Genomic DNA, 22,977 nt, shown 5'->3' with positions numbered 1-22,977 from the left:
GAGTAAAGAGACAAGTGCAGTTAAAGGGCTAATGGGTGGCAAAGGCCATGAAGAGGGACTCTTTCAAATGTCAGCCTGGTGGTTAAGTAAAGGCTGAAGATCAAGAAGAGTTAGTCAAGGCAGAATGGTTACAGGCATCTGTATGGCTGAGTCCCTTTGCTGTCCGCCTGGAGCTATCACAACATTGTTAATAGGCTACGGCCCCATATACATTTTTTTTAAAAGAATCAAAACGAAAGAAGGAGTCCAGGGAACATGCTGAAGTCCTGAGAAAGGCACTGACAACAGAAATGAGGAAGAGGGGTGGATAACCAGGAGACATAATTTATAACAGGGGATAAGTGGCTGGGTAAGTAAGCAGGGGTAAGGAGTCTAAACTGTCTGATGGATGCCTTATGTAGGTAGGTGGGTGGCAGTTGCCATTACGAGATAATGAAGCCGGAAAGATGAACAGCTTTGGTGGGGGCAGTGGAGATAGAGAGAGAGTCTGGCCTGGAGCTTAGTTAAGTATATCACAGGAAAAAATCTCAAATAATGAAAATTCTCAAATAATAGAGTGAGTTATGGCAAAAATAAATAGATAAATAAATACCACTCTGTTTATCCGTGTGGGTGGAGGGGAATCTTAGTGACTTCATGTAAACATTCTCCACTCCAAAGTGGCTCTTTTCCCAAATGAAGGCAAAGACTATATTCTCCAGATAAATCAGCCTACTCAAAACTTGTGATCTCCCAGAAATACAAGGGACCTTGATTTAGCATTTGCCTTGAAACAGGTGAGATCTGAGAAGGAACCAGAAGAGGAACTACCCAAAGGTGTAGGAATGGGTGTCCGCGGTTGGGTATTGAATATTCTGGTGAGGTGGTGTTTTTTTTGTTTTGTTTTGTTTTGTTTTTCGGCTGTGCTGAAAGGCGTGTGGGACCTTAGTTGCCCAACAGGGATGGAACGCACACCCTCCATTGGAAGCATGGAGTCTTAATCACCAGACTGACAGGGAAGTCCCCTGTGAGCTTTTTGAGATAAGTAAATCAAAATTTATGTTCTAGTTATATTGTTTTGTGACTATATACATAAATTCACCATGGGTGGGTTTTTTTTTTTCTGAATTTTGGGAAATTTCAACCCACTTCAGAGGAACCAAACAATGATAATAATATAAAAACATCATCATTTTAATAGCATCTGATTCCAAAGCTTAAGCTTTCTGTTGCTCAGCTAAGTCTTCGGCAAGGTTATGTAATGACGGAATAAATGAATGAAGGAATAAATGAATGAAGGGATAAATGAGCCCATGGAGCAGACTAAGTAGTATCCACAGTTAGAAAACAAATCAAAGCCTCAGAGATTAAGCAAATTTCCCGACATAAACAACATGCCGCACTGCTCCCTGCAGTGTGTTCTGGTGTAAGCTTAATAGGCACACACTTTGATTGATTGCAGAACAATATTTGGCAAATGGAGTGTCTCCTGAATTTCAACCCACACATACCCTCTAGGCCAAGTGCCTTGATGCGGGGCACAGCCTGTACAGAGTAGTTAAATTACAAGGACATGATCCTTCTCAGGCCTTCTCACTTTACATACTTGTCTCTCCCACTAGGGATCATACTGCTCTTCCAATAATGGGCACATTTCCAGCCCCCATTAAATATCAGCAAAAAATCAGCAGGATTTCAAAGTCACTGTGAAAGCAAAGATAATCACATCTTTCCTCTCTGCTGATACTGTTTGGGAAATGATCAGTTTTAAGAGGAGCTACAGTGTTAATTTATGAAGAGGTTAGGAAATAGAGATGATGGTTGAGAAGTGAATCAAAAGATAACAGATGAAAATGAGAGATGATAAAGTAGTTAAGAGATCAGAAAATAGAGATGCTGAGGGAGGGGAAGAGACAGCAGTGCTTAAGACCCATATCCTTTGAAATCAATACTTCTCAACTTTCTCCTTTTTAGAGAAGTCATATACTGCTCTGTTCATTCACCCTTCCCCTTATTCATCCGCCATCTCTTGATCACATGTCATATTCCAGGCACAGTGAAAAACATCAGGTATAATTTAATCAATAATGCATTGTCTCAGTCTTCAAAAAAGTAAAAGCCACTAGAGAAAGGCCTTTGTGAATACACAGGTTCACTGCAACATCATTTGAAAAGCTTTAGGAACAAAGTGTCATGGGAGCCCAGAAGAGTCATGGGAAGCCCATAAATAACTTTCCTAACTGTGTTAAGAAGCCATATTTCATCTGGATATTCAAGACTGAGAAGGAACTTTTAAGTAGGAAAAAAAAAAACATGGAGGAAAGCAGTCAAGGCAACGGGAGCAGCATGTATTAAAAGCTTCAGAACTATACAGGGTCCTGCAGTGTTTACCGAATAGGGAGAGTTCCACCGGACAGGATGAGGCATGAAGCGTATGGTGAGAGGTCAACCTGGAGAAGTAGGTTGGGGCCACAGACAAAGTGACACACGTGATTAAAACCTAAGGTGGGGAAACACTTTACTAACTGCCTAGCATGCATATACTGATCTTAACATCCTCCCCAAACAATCTTGTGTCACCCTTCTTTCAGGAAAAGAACTGTACATGTTAAGGCTGGAATGGACCTTTATGGCTTCCTGGCTGTAAAGCCACATAGCCTTGAGTTTAAATCCTGGCTCTCCCACTTACTGTGGCAATGTTCTGAGATTTGGAGTCTTTATATGTATAACAAAGTGATGGAACCTCACAGAAGTAAGTTGATGATGATGAGCTGGCCCATAGAGCACCTTGTACACAGGATACACTAAGAACATGGTGTTACTCCCTCTCGCCTTCATTTACCCCTAGACTTTCTTCAGGAGGAGCATACTTGTCAAATAAAGTTAATTAAGAAAAAATAACAACTCATTTTTGAAGGTCTTTTGAGAAGATTTCACAACTTACTCAGTATCTAGACTCTAATAGTGAATTCCTTCAAACTGAATATTCTAAGACTGCCTGAGCCATATTTGTACTGCCCATTAATGCAATGAAAAGAGTTCCACACAGCAGGGCAATTCTTACTCTTCTGGAAAACTCTGTAGGTCTTCAGGCTCTGTTGTCACAGTATTGACCTGTGAATCTTGCTGAAGATCAGAAGAAACAGTGAACCCAGAGGAATATTAGCTTCAGCACACTGTTCCAGGGCTCTGGGCGACTTCTCAGAGTAACATGCAAGTCCAGGGCCTCACCCCTGCTCTACACCCTGACCTTGATCCCTCAGAGCGTTTCTCACTCTCCTCTGTTCCTTAACAGCAGGCAGAACATGACTTTTCAGTATGGGCCACCCTGAAATGTTTTAGTCACATTGTTTATCACCGAATGACTCTCATCCTGGTTAGGTAAACTAACTTTAGTGTCATTGAATGTGACAACGAAAACACATCTTTGGAAGCAGCATTTCCCAAGGGGGTCAGAGCAAGTGTACAAAGGCAGAAGGAGCAGCAGGTCCTGGACTGGTTCTCACAGATACAAATCCCTTCTTACATCACCGAATCTAGAAAAGTGAGTCTAAAGAGTTGATACTGCACCCTTCTGAATAGCCTCATTCATGTCATATATATACATACAAGCCTATGCATATGAAAATGCTCTATGTGTAGGTTTGTATGTAGTTCTAGATGTATCTAAAGTTGCTTTAGATTTTGAAGATGGAGGGTTCATTGTCTTCACTAAAACAATTCAGAGCTCACTCCGAGTGGAGTATGGAAAGAAAATCTCTGAACTGTTATATTTAATTGAAGAGAAGGAAGGCAGGTCGCTCTTATCCTGTGTATCTTAGTCATTCAGTCATGTACAACTCTTTGCAAGGCTGTGAACTGTAGCCCATCAGGCTCCTTTGTCCATGGAATTCTCCAGCCCAGAATACTGGAGTGGGTGCCATTCCATTCTCCAGGGTATCTTCCCAACCCAGGGATCTAACTGGGGTCTCCTGAATTACAGGCGGATTCTTTACCATCTGAGCCATCAGGGAAGCCCAGAGGCACACGTATAGGAAAGAGAGCTAATATGTTTGAGAATTTACTATAAACCACTCAGATTCTAATCAGCTCAATTAATTTTTATAACTTTATAAATTGAGTAGCTATTACCATCACTCCCATGTTAGGGAAGAGAAAACAGGAGCATGGACTGGTCAAGAGACTTGTCCACAATTACACAGCAAGCATAGACTTACGTGTAGGAAGGCTGCTCGGGGATCCGGTTTCTTAATCAGCACTCTGCAACACCACCACTCCAGGGTATTGTGTGTGGATTCCACATATTCAAATTAATAAACCTTGGTTATTTTTCTTCATAAAGACCATTCCTATTCTCAAAACCATAATAGCATGAAGTCCAGTGTCTTACTCTTGGAGAAAGCTCCTTCCCCCAAAGCAGTTTAAATCCCTCGAGGAAAAAAAAAAAGTCTATGTCTTCTTTCCAAACTTAAGCAGGACATGAGAATCAACACTGCTTCTCATAGCCACTTGGAGTTACTTACTACTTAACATGGGAATGGAGTTGGAAAAATATAGTGGGTCAGCTTTATTTTGTGCCTGTCTCCAGCCCCTACAGAGAATGCTATGGTGCTTTTTTGTTTTTTGGTTTTTGTTTTTTAGAAAGAATGCTAAGGCTTCTTCAGTGATAAACTTAGCCAAGAAAGTGCCACTTTAGACAACTAAGGGTTCAAGGGCTTTGCTCCCATGCTCTCTTAGACATTTGTTATCATCATCAACTTTAACTTGTCTTTCCTTGGAAATAACTCAATGCAAGAGCCTCTGTCCCCTGGTCCTTGACCAAGAACTAAAAGAGAAACTGATAGATGTGGTTTGCATAGGCAGTCTTGGTTGCTGCACGCTCCAAACAGTGTGAGCAACTTCCACACCAAGCCTGAGGTTTGACTCTAAAGATTCACCATGGCCCACAATCTCAAAGCCAACTACTTCTTCTCATGCTCAATAAAATAAACAACAATCTCTTCCAATGCTTGGGGATCAACTTTCCACCCAGGACTTGCCTAGTAAGCCATGCACTCAGTGGGTGGATCTTCAGTGTGAGGCTCTCATAGAAGAATTTCAAGGGTAACTCTGATCAGTGAACTTGAAGTATCAACCTAGAGTTAGAAGTAAATGCTCTATAACATAGTCTGTGCTGATTCCTAAGGTCGGTACAGAATGAGGTAAGAAAGGGGAGATATCTGTGAATAAGCATGTCATTTTTAAGCCTCTAACAGTTCTCTCTGATTCACAGGACGTCTTCAGAGCCATGCATCCGGACCCTGACATTGTGCGGTTGTACCTTAAACCACTGCTCATTGGAGAGCTTGCTCCGGAAGAGCCCAATCAGGAGATAAACAAAAATGTGAGTGAGGTCTCGGGACCCAAGAGTATGTGGAGAGATGAGGAAGAGGTATATTTCAGGGGCAACTTATCATTTTCTGTGGGAAACCAGCCATTCTGCCTGGGAGGACCTGCAATAGCATAAATGCTGTTAAGTCACTTCAGTCATGTCCGACTCCAGGCGACCCCATAGACGGCAGCCCACCAGGCTCCCCCGTCCCTGGGATTCTCCAGGCAAGAACACTGGAGTGGGTTGCCATTTCCTTCTCCAGTGCATGAAAGTGAAAAGGGAAAGTGAAGTCACTCAGTCATGTCCGACTCTTAGCAACCCCATGGACTGCAGCCCACCAGGCTCCTCCATCAATGGGATTTTCCAGGCAAGAGTACTGGAGTGGGTTGCCATTGCCTCCTCCAAATAGCATAAATGAGTGGATTCCAAATATTTCAAAATAATGACATCCTCCTGAGATTCTCAGAATTCTTAAACCTCTGAGAAACAAAGGAATGGGATGCTTGGCCCTGTGCCAAATGGTAATTCCATGTTTCTAACTACCTACTTCTTGTCACACAACTTACAAGTAACTTTTCTTTTTCCATGACTGCTTACAATTGTTTGATGTTCCCTGTTAAACCAGTTTCCATGAGAGCAGAGACTATGTCAATTTTGCTCATCCCTCAGTCCTCAGTACCTACTGGTGCAGGATTGGACCTGTAGTAGGAATTCCATAAATAGCTGTTGAATCAATGATGTGACTATATCCTAATTATAGTTCTTTTTACCATTGGAGAAATTACAGTTCCAGGAGAATAAACTACCTTCTGAAAAGCAAAGACAGGAACTCCAGTTCACCTCTACCTGTCTCCAAACCTTTGGGTATTCCCCACGAAAAGCACCACTTTTTTATTTCACCAAGACTTTGGTTGACTGAAAAAGTGTCTTCAAAGGGCAGGGCCTCCATAAGACTAGAATTCACTAGAATGGTTGCACACAAAGCTTAAAGGGATTTTAGGTAATATTAAGCACTTCTTCTTTTTTTTTTTTTTTTTTTTTTTTTTGCACTTCATGTTTTAAAACAGCTTACAATTGTACCATTCTTTTGAAATACTTTGTACAAGGTGGTGATCCAGATATCACTGTGCAGCAGAAAGAATATGAATTATATTTCCATTTTAAGAAATGAAGAAACAAACTCACAAGGGGATAGCAGGAATCTGAGGAAAGAGGACTGGTTAAGTGCAAGCCCAAGACGAATACTTAGGCTGACACCTGAGGCCCATGTGCATCCCTCAAGGCTGTGTGCCAGGAAGCAAAGCACGGTACTGAGACGAGTGGGCCATCAGGCACACAGACTGGACACAGCCCGGTTCCTATGACAAGGTGTAGGAGCCGAGATATTGTTGTTCGGTCAGTAAGTCATGTCTGACTCTTCACGACCCTGTGAACTGCAGCACACCAGGCCTACATGTTCCTACACTATCTCCCAGAGTTTGCTTGAACTCATGTCCATTGAGTCCATGATGCCATCCAACAATCTCATCCTCTGTCGCCCTCTGCTCCTCCTGTTCTCAGCCTTTCCAGGCACCAGGGTCTTTTACAATGAGTTGGTTCTTTCCATCAGGTGGCCAATGTATTGGAGCTTCAGCTTAACCATCAGTCATTTCAGTGCAAATTCAGGGTTGATTTCCTATAGGGCTGATAGGTTTGGTCTCCATGCTGTCCAAGGGACGCTCAAGAGTTTTCTCCAACACCACAGTTCAAAAGCAACGATTCTTTGATGCTCAGCCTTCTTTCAGGTCCAACTCTCACATCCATACCTGACTACTGGAAAACCCATAGCTTTGACTATATGGACATTTGCTGGCAAAGTAACGTCTCTGCTTTTGAACATGCTATTTAGGTTTGTCACTGCTTTTCTTCCAAGGAGCAAGCATCTTTTAATTTCATGGCTGCAGTCACCAGCTTCAGTGACTTTTGGAGCCCAAGAAAATAAAGTCTGTCACTGTTTCTATTTTTCCCCATCTATTTGCCATAAAGTGATTGGACTGAATGCCATGATCTTCATTTTTTGAATGTTGAGTTTGAAGCCAGCTTTTTTACCCTCCTCTTTCACCTTCATCAACAGACTCTTTAATTCCTCTTCACTTTCTGCCATTAGAGTGGCATGATCTTATCCGAAGTTGTTGATATTTCTCCCAGCAATTTTGATTCCAGCTTCTGCTTCATCCAGCACAGCATTTCACATGATATACTCTGCATATAATTTAAATATGCAGGGTGATAATATACAGCCTTGACATACTCCTTTCTCAATTTGGAACCAGTCCATTGTTCCAAGTCTGGTTCGAACTGTTGCTTCTTGACCTGCATACAGGTTTCTCAGGAGGCAGGAAAGATGGTCTAGTGCTCCCATTTTGTTATGAGTTCTCCACAGATTGTTGCGATCCACAAAGGGTCAGAAGAAACAATAAACCCAGAGGAATGTTAGAGTAGTCAGTGAAGCAGGTTTTGTTTTTGTTTTTGTTTTTTCAATTCTCTTACTTTTTTCATGATCCAACAGATATTGGTAATTTGATTTTTTGATTCCTCTTCCTTTTTTTAAATCCAACTTGTATATCTGGAAGGTCTCAGCTCATGCACTGTTGAAGCCTAGTTTGAAAGATTTTGGGCATTACCTTGCTAGCATGTGAAATGAGAGCAATTATGTGGCATTTTGAATGTTCTTTGGTCTTGCCTTTCTTTGGGATAGGAATGAAAACTGATTTTTCAAGTCCTGTGACCACTGCTGAGTTTTCCAAATTTGCTAGCATATCGAGTGTAGCACTATAATAGCATTATCTTTTGGGATTTCAAATAGTTCAGCTGGAATTACACCACCTCCATTAGCATTAAATCACCTCCATTAGCATTTTTCATATCAGTGCTTTCTAAGGCCTACTTGACTTCACACTCCAAAATGTTTGGCTCTAGGTGAATGACCATATCATTGTGGTTATCTGGATCATTAGAACTTTTTTTGTAGAATTCTCTTTATTCTTGCCACATCTTCTTACTATCTTCTTTTCGGTGAGGTCTTTACCATTTCTGTCCTTTATTGTGCCCATCTTTGCATGAAATGTTCCCTTGACATCTCCAGTTTTGTTGAAGAGATCTCTAGTTTTTCCCATTCTATCATTTTCCTCTACTTCTTGCTTTGTTCGCGTAAGAATGCTTTCTTATCTCTACTTGCTATTCTCTGGAACTCTGCATTCAGTTGGGTATATCTTTCCTTTTCTCCTTTGCCTTTCACTTCTCTTCTTTTCTCAGATATTTGTAAGGCCTCTTCAGATCCCACTTTGCCATTTTGCTTTTCTTTTCCTTGGGGATGAGTTTGGTCACCACCTCCAGTACAATGTTATGAGCCTCTGTCCATCGTTCTTCAGGCGCTCTATCAGATCTTATCCCTTGAATTTATTTGTCACTTCCACTGTATTACTGCAAGTTCCTACCTGAATGGCTTAGTGGTTTTCCCTACTTTCTTCAATTTCAGTCTGAATTTGGCAATAAGGAGTTCATGATCTGAGCCATAATCAGCTCCCAGTCTTGTTTTTGCTGATGTATAGAGCTTCTCCATCTTTGGCCACAAAGAATATAATCAGTCTGGCTTCAGTATTGACGATCTGGTGATGTCCATGTGTAGAGTCATTTCTTGTGTTGTTGGAAGAGGGTGTTTGCTTTAACCAGTGCATTCTCTTGGCAAAAATTTGTTAGCCTTTGCCTAGTTTCATTTTGTACTCCAAGGTTAAGCTTGCCTATTACTCCAGGTATCTCTTGACTTCCTACTTTTGTGTTCCAATTCCCTATGATGAAAAGGATATCTTTTTTTGGTGTTAGTTCTAGAAGGTGTGGTAGGACTTCAGAGAACCATTCAAATTCAGCTTCTTCAGCATTAGGGGTCAGGGCATAGATTTGGATTACTGTGATACTGAATGGTTTGCCTTGGAATCGAACAGAGATCATACTCTCATTTTTGAGACTGCACCCAAGTACTACATTTTAGACTCTTTTGTTGACTATGAGAGCTACTCCATTTCTTCTAAGGGATTCTTGACCACAGTAGTAGATACAATGGTCATGTGAATTAAATTCACCTATTCCCTTACATTGTAGTTCACTGATTCCTAAAATGTTGATGTTCACTCTTGCCATCTCCTGCTTGAGCACGTGCAGTTTACCTTGATTCATGGACCTAACTTTCCAGGTCTCTATGCAATATTGTTGTTTACATCATCAGGCTTTACTTTCCCCACTAAACACATCCATAACTGGGTGTCATTTCTGCCTTGGCCTAGTCTCATATTCTTTCTGGTGCTATTTCTCCACAGTTTCCCAGTAGTATATTGGACATCTACTTACCTGGGGGGGGGGGGGGGTGCTCATCTTTCAGTGTCATAGCTTTAGCCTTTTCATACTGTTCATGGGATTCTTGAGGCAAGAATCCTGAAGTGGTTTGCCATTCCCTTCTGACCGTGTTTGGTCACAACTTTCCACCATGGCCCATCCGTCTTGGGACCCTGACTTTGAAGGGCTTGAGACTGTGGGATATGAGTCTAGGCCAGTTACCAAACCTGTCTGTGGTTCAGTGTCTCTCTGTGTAAAATAGCAACAATAGAATCAACCATATAAGTGTTATTGGGAGATTACTGAAAGAGTTAAAGGCATTTAAAGTGCTTAGAACAGTGCCCGGAATGTAGAAAATGTTCAATAAACTTTAGAGACTACAATTATCATAAACTCAGCAGTCACGCAAGTACCTTGCAAGCCTCTAACTTTACAGAGTCATTTAGGGCAGGACGCACTAGGGTAAAAAGAGGAAATGATGCAGAGCTTTGTTGTTTTCCCTAAATATTTTCTCTAAGGAAAACATAATCCCATTCATGGTTGAGAGCTATAATTGTTCATTATCTAAAACAGTGTTGATCCCTGAGGGTAAAGAGCTGATATGAATTTTCTTTGTGCATCTGTGATTACCTGGAGATATGTATATAGACAATTAGTGTTTGAGCACAAAACTGAATGTCAGGAAGTACAGGCTAAAGTCCAGCTTCCATCACTTGCTGAGGATTTCACATTAATCACTCTTCTGGGCTTTAGCGATCCCCAACAGTACAGTGGCTGTGATGGTAAAATCAGCCAAGCTTGGAAACACCCTGTTGCTGGTGTTCAGTTGCTAGGTTGTGTCTGACTCTTTGTGACCTCATGGACTGCAGCACGCCAGGCTCCCCTGTCCTTCACCATCTCCCAGAGCTTGTTCAAACTCTCATATCCACTGAGTCGGTGATGCCATCCAGCCATCTCATTTTCTGTTGTCCCCTTTTCCTCATACCTTCAATCTTTACCAGCATTAGGGTCTTTTCCAATGAGTCAGCTCTTCCTATTATGTGGTCAAAGGATTGGAACCTCAGCTTCAACATCAGCCCTTCCAATGGATATTCAAGACTGATTTCCTTTAGGATTGACTGGTTTGATCTTCTTGCAGTCCAAGGGACTCTAAAGAGTCTTCTCCAACACAACAGTTCAAGCATCACTTCTTCGGTGCCCAGACTTCTTTATAGTCCAATTCTCACATCCATACATTACTACTAGAAAAACCATAGCTTTAACTAGACAGACACTTGTTGGCAAAGTAACGTCTCTGCTTTTTAAAATGTCGTCTAGTTTTGTCTTTTCTTCCAAGAAGCAAGCAAGGTTCAGTTTCATGGCTGCAGTCATAGTCTGCAGTGATCTGGGAGCCCAAGAAAATAAAGTCTGTCACTGTTTTTATTGTTTACCCCATCTATTTGTCATGAAATCATGAGACCAGTTGCCATGATCTTCATTTTTGAATCTTGAATTTTAAACCAGCTTTTTCACTCTCCTCTTTCACCTTCATCAAGAGGCTCTTTAGGTCCTCTTCACTTTCTGTCATAAGGGTGCTGTCATCTGCATATATGAGATTATTGATATTTCTCCTGGCAATCTTGATTCCAGCTTCTGCTTCATTCAGCCCAATATTTCTCATTATATAGTCTGCATAGAAGTTAAATAATCAGGGTGACAGCATACAGCCTTGATGTACTCCTTTCCCAATTTGGAACCACTCAGTTGTTCCATGTCCAATTCTGTTACTTCTTGACCTACATACAGGTTGCTCAGTAGGCAGGTTAGGCGGTCTGGTATTCCCAGCAATTGAAGAATTTTCCACAGTTTGCTGTGATCCACATGGTCAAAGCCTTTAGCATAGTGAGTGAAGCAGAAGTAGATGTCTTTTGGAATTCCCTTGCTTTCTCTATGATCCAACAGATATTAGCAATTTGATTGCTGGATTCTCTGCCTCTTCTAGATTCAGCTGGAACATCTGGAAGGTCTTGGTTCACGTATTGTTGAAGCCTAGATTGGAGAATTTTAAGAATTCTTTTGTTAACGTGTGAAGTGACTGCAATTGTGCAGAAGTTTGAACATCCTTTGGCATTGCCTTTCTTTGGGATTGGGATGAAAATTGATTTTTCAGGTCCTCTGGCCACTGCTGAGTTTCCCATGTTTGCTGGCATATTGAATGCAGCACTTTAACAGCATCATCTTTTAGGATTTGAAATAGCTCAGCTGGAATTCTATCACCTCTGCTACCTTTGTTGGTAGTGATGCTTCCTAAGGCCTACTTGACTTCACACTCCAGCATGTCTGGCTCTAGGTGAGTGATCACAAAACCATCATGGTTATCTGGTTCATTAAGATCTTTTTTGTATAGTTCTTCTATGTATTCTTGCCACCTCTTCTGGATATCTTCTGCTTCTGTTAGTTCCATATGGTTTCTGTCCTTTATTGTGCCCATCTTTGTATGAAATTTTCCCTAATTTTCTCAAAGAGATCTCCAGTCTTTCCCATTCTATTGTTTTTCTCTATTTCTTTGCATTGATCAGTGAGGAAGGCTTTCTTATCTCTCCTTGCTGTTCTTTGGAATTCTGCATTCAGATAGGTATATCTTTCTTTTTATCCTTTGCCTTTCACTTCTCTTCTTTTCTCAGATATTTGTAAGGGCTCCTCAAATACTGCTTTGCCATTTTGCAGTTATTGTCCTTGGGGATGATTTTGATCACCATCTCCAGTACAATTTATGAACCTAGGTCCATAGTTCTTCAGGCACTCTGTCTATCAGATGTTATCCCTTGAATCTATTTCTCACTTCCACTGTATAACTGCAAGTGATTTACTTTAGGTCATACATGAATGGCCTAGTGGTTTCCCCTACTTTCTTCAATTTCAGTCTGAGTTTGGCAATAAGGAGTTCATGATCTGAGCCATAATCAGCTCCTGGTCTTGTTTTTGCTGACTGTATAGAGCTTCTCTATCTTTGGCTGCAAAGAATATAATCAATCTGATTTTGGTATTGGCTATCTGGTGATGTCCATGTGTAGAGTCATCTATCATGTTGTTGGAAGAGGGTGTTTGTTATGACCAGTCTGTTCTCTTGGGAAAACTCTGTTAGCCTCTGCTGAGCTTCATTTCGTACTCCAAGGCCAAGCTTGCCTGTTACTCCAGGTACCTTTTGACTTCCCTTGCATTCTAATCCCCTATGATGAAAGAAAGCTAAGCGCTGAAGAATTGATGCCTTTGAACTGTGATGTTGGAGAAGACTTTTGAGAGTCCCTTGGACTGCAAGGAGATACAACCAGTCCATCCTAAAGGAGATCAGTCCTGAATATTCATTTAAAGGACTGATGCTGAAGCTGAAACTGCAATACTTTGGCTACCTGATGTGAAGAACTGACTCATTTAGAAAGACCTTGATGCTGGGATAGATTGAATGTGGGAGGAGAAGGGGATGACAGAGGATGAGATGATTGGATGGCATCACCACCTAAATGGGCATGAGTTTGAGTAAGCTCCAGGAGTTGATGATGGACAGGGAAGCCTAGCGTGCAGCAGTCCATTTGGTCACAAAGTGTCAGACACGACTGAGCGACTGAACTGAACTGATGATAAAAAGAACATCTTTCTTTGGTGTTAGTTCTAGAAGGTCTTGTAAATCTTCAGAGAACCATCCAACTTCAGCTTCTTCAGCATTAGTGATCAGAGTACAGACTTGGATTACTCTGCTAGTGAATGGTTTCCCTTGGAAATGAACAGATATCATCTTTCATTTTTGATTTTGCACCTAAGTACTATATTTTGAACCCTTTTGTTGACTAGCACACTTGTGTGATCTATTAAAGTTATCTGTGGCCACCAGCATTCTGATGTTCATGGGGTCTTTAGAGATGAGCCCATCCAGACCCTTCCCAGGTATTGGATCATTTAAAAGTTGTATCAGTGAATTTTGAAATGAATTTTCTTGCTTCTAGGATTGTTCATAGCTTTTTTTATTAATATTTCAAATTTTACTCTTTTCTTTTACATCTGAACAATCAAGTTTTCATTCTTATACCCTGGTCACTTTCTCAACAGTCTGAGTTTCAAACCCACTATAGTTATTAAGCTAAGGAGATATTTCTTCCCAGGCCTTCTGCTGACTCTCGAGTATGTGCAAGTTCATAAATCCATGCTGGCACTTGACGTACATACGTAAGCACAGTACATGTACACAGAATAAGGACTCCTTCAGCCAATAGACACACCACAAATACCACAGGACACCCTGTCTTGTTCCTCAGAGCTTCTGAGCATCTCACAAGAAATTCATCCTTTGAGCTAATCTAAGTGAACTCTATCTTTCATAAAGGAGTATTTTGCACACACTAAATAGCTGATAACATAGAAAGTAACACAGAGCCGTATAGATAGCAAAGTTCCCCAAAGTATAATCAGAGATCAAACAACACATTGATTTAAAAAGGCAATTATTATTAATAGCTACACACTTCTACATACAAAACAGACAAACAACAAGGACCTACTGTTTGGCAGGGATCTATATTCAATATCTCGTAATGGTCTACAATGGGATAGACTCTGAAGAAACGATATGTGTGTGTGTGTGTATATATATATATATATGATTTGCTGTACACCTGAAACCATTACAACATTGTTAATCAACTATACTTCAATAAACCTTTTGGTTTGGAAAAGTAGAAAATTAATTTAAGGGGTTTTCCCTGGCAGCTCAGTTGTTAAGACTTCTCCTTTCAATGCAGGGGGTGCAGCTTTGATCCCTCGTCAGGGAATCCAGATCTCACATGCTTCACAGCCCCCAAAAAAACAAAAACGTAAAATAAAAGCAATATTGCCACAAATTCAATAAAGACCTCAAAAGAAATTATCTGCATCAAATTTGTTTAATTAATCAGTTTTTAAAAGAATTGTTAAAGTTATGTATCTGTTCACTGAACCTCCTCCATCCCCCCAAAAAGAAGTAAGTTATAAGTCCCATTACAATGTGAGGACAGTTTACAAATCACTACTCATTTGTCTCTTCTCCAGGAAAAAAAAAAAAAAAATTATCATAACTTGTTTTAAGCATTTTGCTTTCTGTTAATTTTTTAAGGTTTCATTTTCTTGTTTAAATTATGCCTAATTAAATTTATTAAATAAATAAATGTCTATTCATAAAATTAAGGTATCATACATTGATAAAATAGATTAATAATATATGCTCATCTGTGCTCCCTTTCCACTGAAGGAACTAATTCCTTTCTTGCATGCTTATTTCACAGTCCCGGTTGGTGGAAGATTTCCAAGAACTGCGGAGGACATTAGAGACCTTGAATATGTTCAATGCCAACCTGGGGTTCTTCTTCCTTCACCTTGCCCAGATCTTGATTTTGGAGGCCCTGGCTTGGGTAATAGTGTGGCATTTTGGCAGTGGCTGGCTTATCACAATATTCATTTCTTTTCTTCTCACGGTTGCTCAGGTAAGTATGTACCTTAAGCCCAGGCAGTGGCTCTATGGGAAGCCTCAGAATTTTTCTTCTCTCTTTACACTGGTATCAGTGGCTGCCTGGCACTTCCTGTTAAGCTAAGTTATCTGTAACATGGGGTAACAATTTTTTATGGAAATATTCTGAGGAGAACTAAGCAAGTTACTCTGTAGAGTACTTAGCACAGAGACTGGCATGTGGTAAATATCCTTGACAGTTGCTGCTCTTTGGCCGACGTTATCCACACAATGTCAGTAACTGCAGTTCCGTTCTAGGCCACGTAACCTTCACCTTTGTCCTTCGTTCATTAACCAACCAACATTTCTCATGGTTGTTCGACGATTTTGTTAAGATTATAGGCACACACACGAGCTTATTTTGGTCTCTTTTTAATCACTCAGTTGTTTCCAACCTTTTTGACCCCATGGACTGTAACTGGCTCCTCTGTCCATGGATTTCCTCAGGCAAGAATACTGGAGTAGGTTGCCATTCCCTTTACCAGGGAATCTTCCTGACCCAGGGATCAAATCTGAGTCTGCCACATTGCAGGCAGATTCTTTACTATCTTAGCCACCATGAAGAAAGGAAGCCCCACATTAATTTATACCTATAAGTGTGTGTGTGTGTATATATATGTGTATATATATATATATATATATATATCACTATTTATACATGCTGTTTAAACATGCTTCCACTTTAAAAAAAAAAAAGATTCTACTAAAAAGAAGTTATATATCTGTATTTTTTTAAAAAATTACGTGAGACCCTAGCCAAAAGCCTCATTTCACCAATACTTATCAATACAGCAGTCTATGAAGAGAGTCTATTTACTATTACATGATAATAGGATGGTTTTTCCAGTGGTCATGTATGGATGCGAGAGTTGGACTGTGAAGAAGGCTGAGCGCCAAAGAATTGATGCTTTTGAACTGTGGAGTTGGAGAAAACTCCTGGGAGTCCCTTGGACTGCAAGGAGATCTAACCAGTATATTCTAAAGGAGATCAGCCCTGGGATTTCTTTGGAGGGAATGATTCTAAAGCTGAAGCTCCGTTACTTTAGCCACCTCATGCTGAAAGTTGACTCATTGGAAAAGACTCTGATGCTGGGAGGGATTGGGGGCAGGAGGAGAAGGGGACGACCGAGGATGAGATGGCTGGATGGCATCACGGACTCGAAGGACGTGAGTCTGAGTGAACTCCAGGAGTTGGTGATGGACAGGAGGCCGCAATTCATGGGGTCGCAAAGAGTTGGACATGACTGAGTGACTGAACTGAACTGAAGGATCATGTATTCTACCAGAAATGGCAATCAGCAACTGGCATGTAGCAGGGCAATTGATAAATCCTTTGAATGAAGCACAGATCTCTGAAGATAGCATTCTATGACCACAACACTGTATTGTGGACACAAAGGGAAACACACCTGACCCTGCACTTGGGAAATGGTCTTCCAGGGGAGGAGCTGGTCATTGAAATATCTAGACATGATATAAGGCAGAAGGAAAAGAAACAAGCATGTGCTGTTGGAGCAGAAAGAGGTATCTAATTCTAATTGAGGCAATTGGGGATGATTTCATGGAGAATTAACATCAGTGTTAATTACAAAATTTTATCTGCTCATTTTTTTCTTGAAAAGTCAACTTGCTTTATTCTTTGAAAAACAACTTTTGGAATCAAGAAAGGAAACAAATATTTGACTGCTTAGCATTATCAGGAATTTTACATGTATTCAGCTGCAAAACAGCTGAATGAGCAAGGTATATTATAATCCCTGCTTCTCAAACAAAGAACTGAGTTCAGAGGTACCGACTAGCTTGCCAAGAGTTGTATAACTTGTAAAGTGGTGAAGGACAGTTTAGAGCCCTAGTCAACCTGACTCCAAAGGCATCCTCCTTCCATTCCACAATGGAGATTCTGGCAGTTGAGAGAAGAGTATTGTCAGCTAACAGAACCACCTGTGCAAAGGCACAGAGATGGGAAAGAACATAGCAAGTGTCGATACACACACAGATCTCTCAATATTCCCAGGGGTTCCCGAGTCTACCAGAGGGCTCACTTACTAATTTCTTCTTACCTTGTCAACTTCTCTGACAGTAACCCTGTCTCTTCTAGGCTCAGGGTTCATTTCTGCAACATGACATGGGACACCTTTCCATATTTAAGAAGTCCAAGTGGAACCGCCTGATGCACAAATTTGTGATGGGTCATCTCAAGGTACAGAATGTTCCAGGAGTATGATGGGATTCTGAAAGTCATTTCACTAAGCAGTGCTTTCTACATACACTTATCAGCAAAAAATGTTACTACACACCCCACAAGTAAATGTAAATATACTAACAATGTAGTGACTACACACACACACACACACACACACACAAACATTATAACATATATGCTAAAATTAGAATTTTAAATGTTTAGGAGAAATGGTTAATTTTATTTCAGAAGTTCTGTTTTTTCTTAGCCAACAAACTATTTGGCCCAATCCCTGGTACACCATTAAAGAACCACTTCTCAGGACATATACCCTATAAAGTCATGAGTAGAGATATTCTTAGAAGGGGTCTGGACATGTACTTCTAGGAGGCTAGGGGAATCCAGCAAACCATTTAATCCTGGGAAGACAATGTACAAATAAAAGAAATGATGCAGAATAGATAAAAGTTTAACAAAAGAGAGAAACCATGGAAAGTTAGATGGCTCGGTTTAAGAGTTGAGGGTTGCAAAATCCAGACTACTGGAAAAAGCAGGGGCAGTTGGTCTTATCCCCCTCAGATATGCTCCAGAAGGACAGGAACACTATCCTATGCACCCCTGAAATGCAGCACCTAACAGAGTGCCTAACACACAGTAGGCCTTCAATAAGCATTTGTTGAATGCATGAAGGAATGGATGGATGGATGGAATGATGGATGGATAGATGGACAGATGCTAGATAACAGGACATGGATTGATGAAAGTAGGTTTTAGCCCAGGCTCTGATAATGCTCACTGTGCAACCCTGAACAAGTCAGATTCTATCTCTGGCTCTCAGTGTTCTCATCTCTAAAACTAGGACTTCAACTGGATATCAGCTTTTCTATGATGTTCTAGGATTTGGTGAGAAACCAAATGACAGAATGATCTCTGTTCGTTTCCAAGGCAAACCTTTTAGAATCACAGTAATCCAAGCCGAGCTAACTCTGCTAGCCTTTGCCCTGCTTCATTTTGTACTCCTTTTCAGTATTCTTGCCTTGATAACCCCATGAACAGGATGAAGTGGCAAAAAGATATGACACTGAAAGATGAAGTCCCAGGTCGGTAGGTACCCAATGTGCTACTGGAGAAGAGTGGGGATGTAACTCCAGCAAGAATGAAGAGACGGAGCCAAAGTGAAAACAGTGGTGAGCTGTGGATGTGACTGGTGGTGGAAGTAAAGTCCAGCGCTGTAAAGAGTGATATTGCATAGGAACCTGGAATGTTAGGCCCAAGAATCAAGGCAGATTGGAAGTGGTCAAACAGAAGATGGCAAGAGTGAGCATCGACATTTTAGGAATCAGTGAACTAAAATGGACCCGAATGGGCAAATGTAATTCAGATGAACATTATATCTACTACTGTGGGCAAAAATTCCTTAGAAGAAATGGAGTAACCCTCATAATCAACAAGAGTCCTAAATGCAGTACTTGGATGCAGTCTCAAAAATTAAAGAATGATCTCTGTTCATTTCCAAGGCAAACCATTCAATATCACAGTAATCGAAGTCTATGCCCCAAACACTAATGCCAAAGAGGCTGAAGTGGAATGGTTCTATGAAGACCTGCAAGACCTTCCAGAACTAAAACTGAAAAAAGATGTCCTTTGCATCAAAGGGGGCTGGGATGTAAAAATAGGAAATCAAGAGATACCTGGCGTAACAGGCAAGTTTGACCTTGGGATGAATGAAGCAGGGCAAAAGCCAACAGAATCTTGCCAAGAGAACACACTGGTCACAGCAAATACCCTCTTCCAACTTTATTATTCTTGTATATATTTCAAATATTTTCATTTTAACACAAAAGAAATATAAAAATTCTTTCTTCATTCTGAGGCTTTGAATCTAGTATGTATTATATCCTTACACAGCCCGCCTCAATTTGACTGGTCACTTATTAAGTGCTCAGTGGCCACAAATAGATAAGGGCTACTCTATTGAGCACTGGAGATCTAAAATACACATTAATCATTTTTTGAGAGATGTCATATATTCAGTAAAAGCTATAACTATTGCTTATTCTTTTATAAATGATTAACATAATCGGGGAAGGGAAGAGAAATTTAATATCTCAATATGCCAGTATTCTACACAGGAATTCATGTCTCCTTAAACAACCCATGCAGGTAAATGTCATTGTATTATACTATATTTACTGAAGATGAAACTGAACATCAAAGGGTAGATAATTTTCCCAAACCACACAGATGCATTTATACATCCAGTGGATGCAAGTAAGTTGATGTGCTTCCAAATCCTTTTCTCTGTTAAAACCTTAAGATTTTGACTGAAAGAGAAAAAGTCCCAAACAACTTAATCAGAGATGACATGAGCTCAGCATCAACTAAAATACTTTTATTCTTTCATATTTAATGAGATCACTGAAGCTTGAACACGTGATGATCAGAGGCAAACCCCCATAGGAGATGACTTCAGATCCATGATTCTTTAAAATATTCGTTGAAGTAGGAACCCTGGGGCCATTTTCCCCCAAGAACTAATTAGTTTTAGAGCTGAAGTTTCTTTATTTATAAAATAAGAAGTGTTTTATCTGCTCTACCTATTTCATGTTTCTCTTTTAAAAGGAGGACAAAAAAAAAATGGAAAAACATTTCATTTCAATGGTTTTTATTCTTCTTCATTATCAGGAGTTGTTTTAACCTGGAATTTGTGTTCCTGGGTAAGATAATTATTTGCTGGTAAGCTTTTAGAGCCTCTAGGCAATGAATCATTCTGTGACCCAGGAATGAGGGGTGGCGGCATGTTCCAGGAATCCATATCCTAATTAAACTTTGGAGATGTAGGCAGAAAACTCTGATTGTTACTATTCAGACGCTGGTCAGGTCCGACTCATTGCGACCTCATGAACACAGCACACAAGGCCTCCCTGTCCATCACCAGTTCACAAAGTCGCTTTTTTCACGTCCATTGAATGGGTGGTATCATCCAACCGCCTCATCCTCTGGCATCCCCTTTCCTTCCTGCCCTCAGTCTTTCACAGCATCAGGGTCTTTTCCAGTGAGCTGGCGCTTCACATCAGGTGGTCAGGATTGGAGCTTCAGCTCCAGCATCAGTCCTTCCAATGAATATTCAGGGTTGATTTTCTTTAGTTTTGGAAAACTCTGATAATGAAAGATATTTCAGGAGAGAAATCTTGCATCTAATGAATGTTCTTTTCTCCTTAGGGCTTATCTTCAAAATGGTGGAACAACCAGCACTCCCTACACCATGTAAAAACAAACATCTACCCCAAAGACCCAGATATTGACACAGGCCCATTTTTTGTTACTGGAGATTTACAACCTGTCGAGGTATGTTTAGAAATCCTAAGCACTAGAGAAATGTTTCAGGAAGTAGTTCTTGGAAAGGTCTACGCCTTTGTCTTGAGGAGATCAGGCTGGAGATTCTGGCTTCAAGTATGTTATCAGAGAATCTCTTTTTAAGTCCAGGATATAGATTTTATTCATTTTTTAATATAAATTTATTTATTTTAATTGGAGGTTAATTACTTTACAATATTGTTTTGGTTTTGCCATACATCAACATGAATCTGCCACAAGTATACACATGTTCCCCATCCTGAACCCCCCTCCCTCCTCCCTCCCCATACCATCCCTCTGGGTCGTCCCTGTGCACCAGCCCCAAGCATCCAGTATCATGCATCAAACCTGGACTGGTGATTCGTTTCATATGTGATATTATACATGTTTTAATGCCATTCTCCCAAATCATCCCATCCTCACCCTCTCCCACAGAGTCCAAAAGACTGTTCTATACATCTGTGTCTCTTTTGCTGTCTTGCATACAGGGTTATCGTTACCATCTTTCTAAATTCCATATATATGCGTTAGTATACTGTATTGGCGTTTTTCTTTCTGTCTTGCTTCACTCTGCATAATAGGCTCCAGTTTCATCCACCTCATTAGAACTGATTCAAATGTATCCTTTTTAATGGCTGAGTAATACTCCATTGTGTATATGTACCACTGCTTTCTTATCCATTCATCTGCAGGATATAGATTTTAAATAAGTGAATCTGGTGTTGTAAGAAAAGAAGAAAATGTGGAAGGAATGACTTCATGATCTTAAAAATCATTCAGGCTAAATCACATAGAAGGCATAGCAGTACATTCAACAAGTGCTAAATCATGAAACATCTATATATCTAGTTATGTCAACTAATTCTAGCTGTTGGAGGAAACTAAGCTGTTATTTTTAGTTTAGGTTCGTTTTGGTTCATTTATACATGAAACTCAGCTCAAATGCCTCATAATACACAGGACCTCGCCTCTAATTCAGATTTCTTAAGGACAAGAAAAAGGAGGGCAAAATCCAGGATGTCTCAGCTGTTGACTTTCTTAAACCTCAGCTTAAACACCAGCATGTAAGGATTATTACCAAGATTTTTAGAGTCTGCTTTCAAGATAGAAGGCAGAAGGATAACCACAGAAAGGTACCTCTTTCCTTGAGAAGAAATGATGGATCCTGAGAATTACGTGCTTAGGAAGAGGCTCTGTTTCCTTCTGGAAGAATTTAGGAGCTTTCTAAAAACAAAGGAGTGTAGCTTGGTCACTTGCTGTGTGGACTTTGTTGTAACCAGAATTGTGCAACTTTCTCAAAATAGGATTTCCCACTTTGGGAAGACAACCTTCTTCCAATTAGGGAAAAGTCTCCTGCCAAGATATAAAGAAAATAAAAGAAAGAAAGAAACCTTGACTGCATTCTTCAGTCAGTTGTTCTTCACAATGACTCCACAAACAAGTCAGAGCTCTCCAAAGTTTGCAAACACCTAAAGTGAAGTCGTTCAGTCCTGTCTGACTCTTTGCGACGCTATGGACTGTAGCCCCCCAGGCTCCTCCACCCATGGGATTTTCCAAGCAAGAATACTGGAGTCGGTTGTCATTTCCTTCTCCAGGGATCGAACCTGGGTCTCCCACATTGCAGGCAGACTTTACAGTCTGAGCACCAGGGAATCCCTGTGAACTCCTCTGCTGATCACTAAACTTATAACATTTTGAATTCTCTCCTCATTCCCTCACAGCAATGAAGATCTGTCTCACTGGAGTTCATGAGGCAGCCTGACCCCCTCCAGAAGTCCCTCCTGTAGAACTGTATCCAGTTCACATGCTGCCTCTTCACAGAGGATGGAGACATCATCACTTCTCCATCATTCAAGAGACGTATCCCTTGAGGCTTAGGTTTCTATTTACTATAATTTCAAAGCCAATGCACACCACATTACTTACAATCAGTTAATCTCTAAATTCAGTTGTTTTACAACACAACTAATTCTGATAAGCCTTAAATGTTTCTGTTCTTCCCATTTTACTGTCAGTCTTTCTACCACTTTCTTCAAACATTCATTCCTTTAACAAGTATTATTTAAATCCTCTAGGCCCAGGTCCTGTGCTCATACTCTGGAAAAGTTAGACTTCTCCTTTGGAACCATACTCATAAATCAATCCTTCACCTACATTTGCCAACTCTCCAAAATTCTCCACCAACTCCCTCTTTCAAGTTTCCTACCA

At 40.5% G+C, this 22,977-nt stretch overlaps 1 protein-coding gene across 1 annotated transcript in view; it reads left to right on the top strand.

The window, feature by feature from the left end:
• Window positions 1-22,977, top strand: part of LOC128059959 (fatty acid desaturase 2-like protein FADS2B) — a 42,049-nt gene that overhangs the window by 7,673 nt on the left and 11,399 nt on the right. Inside the window, exons 2-5 of the mRNA XM_052652197.1 lie at window positions 5,252-5,362; window positions 15,010-15,207; window positions 17,329-17,430; window positions 20,635-20,760. Coding sequence (XP_052508157.1) covers window positions 5,252-5,362; window positions 15,010-15,207; window positions 17,329-17,430; window positions 20,635-20,760 — 537 coding nt within the window. The remainder of the gene's footprint in view (window positions 1-5,251; window positions 5,363-15,009; window positions 15,208-17,328; window positions 17,431-20,634; window positions 20,761-22,977) is intronic.

This window comes from Budorcas taxicolor, chromosome 15 (assembly GCF_023091745.1).
Source record: "Budorcas taxicolor isolate Tak-1 chromosome 15, Takin1.1, whole genome shotgun sequence".
NCBI classification, from domain to species: Eukaryota; Metazoa; Chordata; class Mammalia; order Artiodactyla; family Bovidae; genus Budorcas; species Budorcas taxicolor.
Note: the sequence above shows the minus strand (reverse complement) of the source record. Positions and strands in the feature narration are given on the sequence as shown.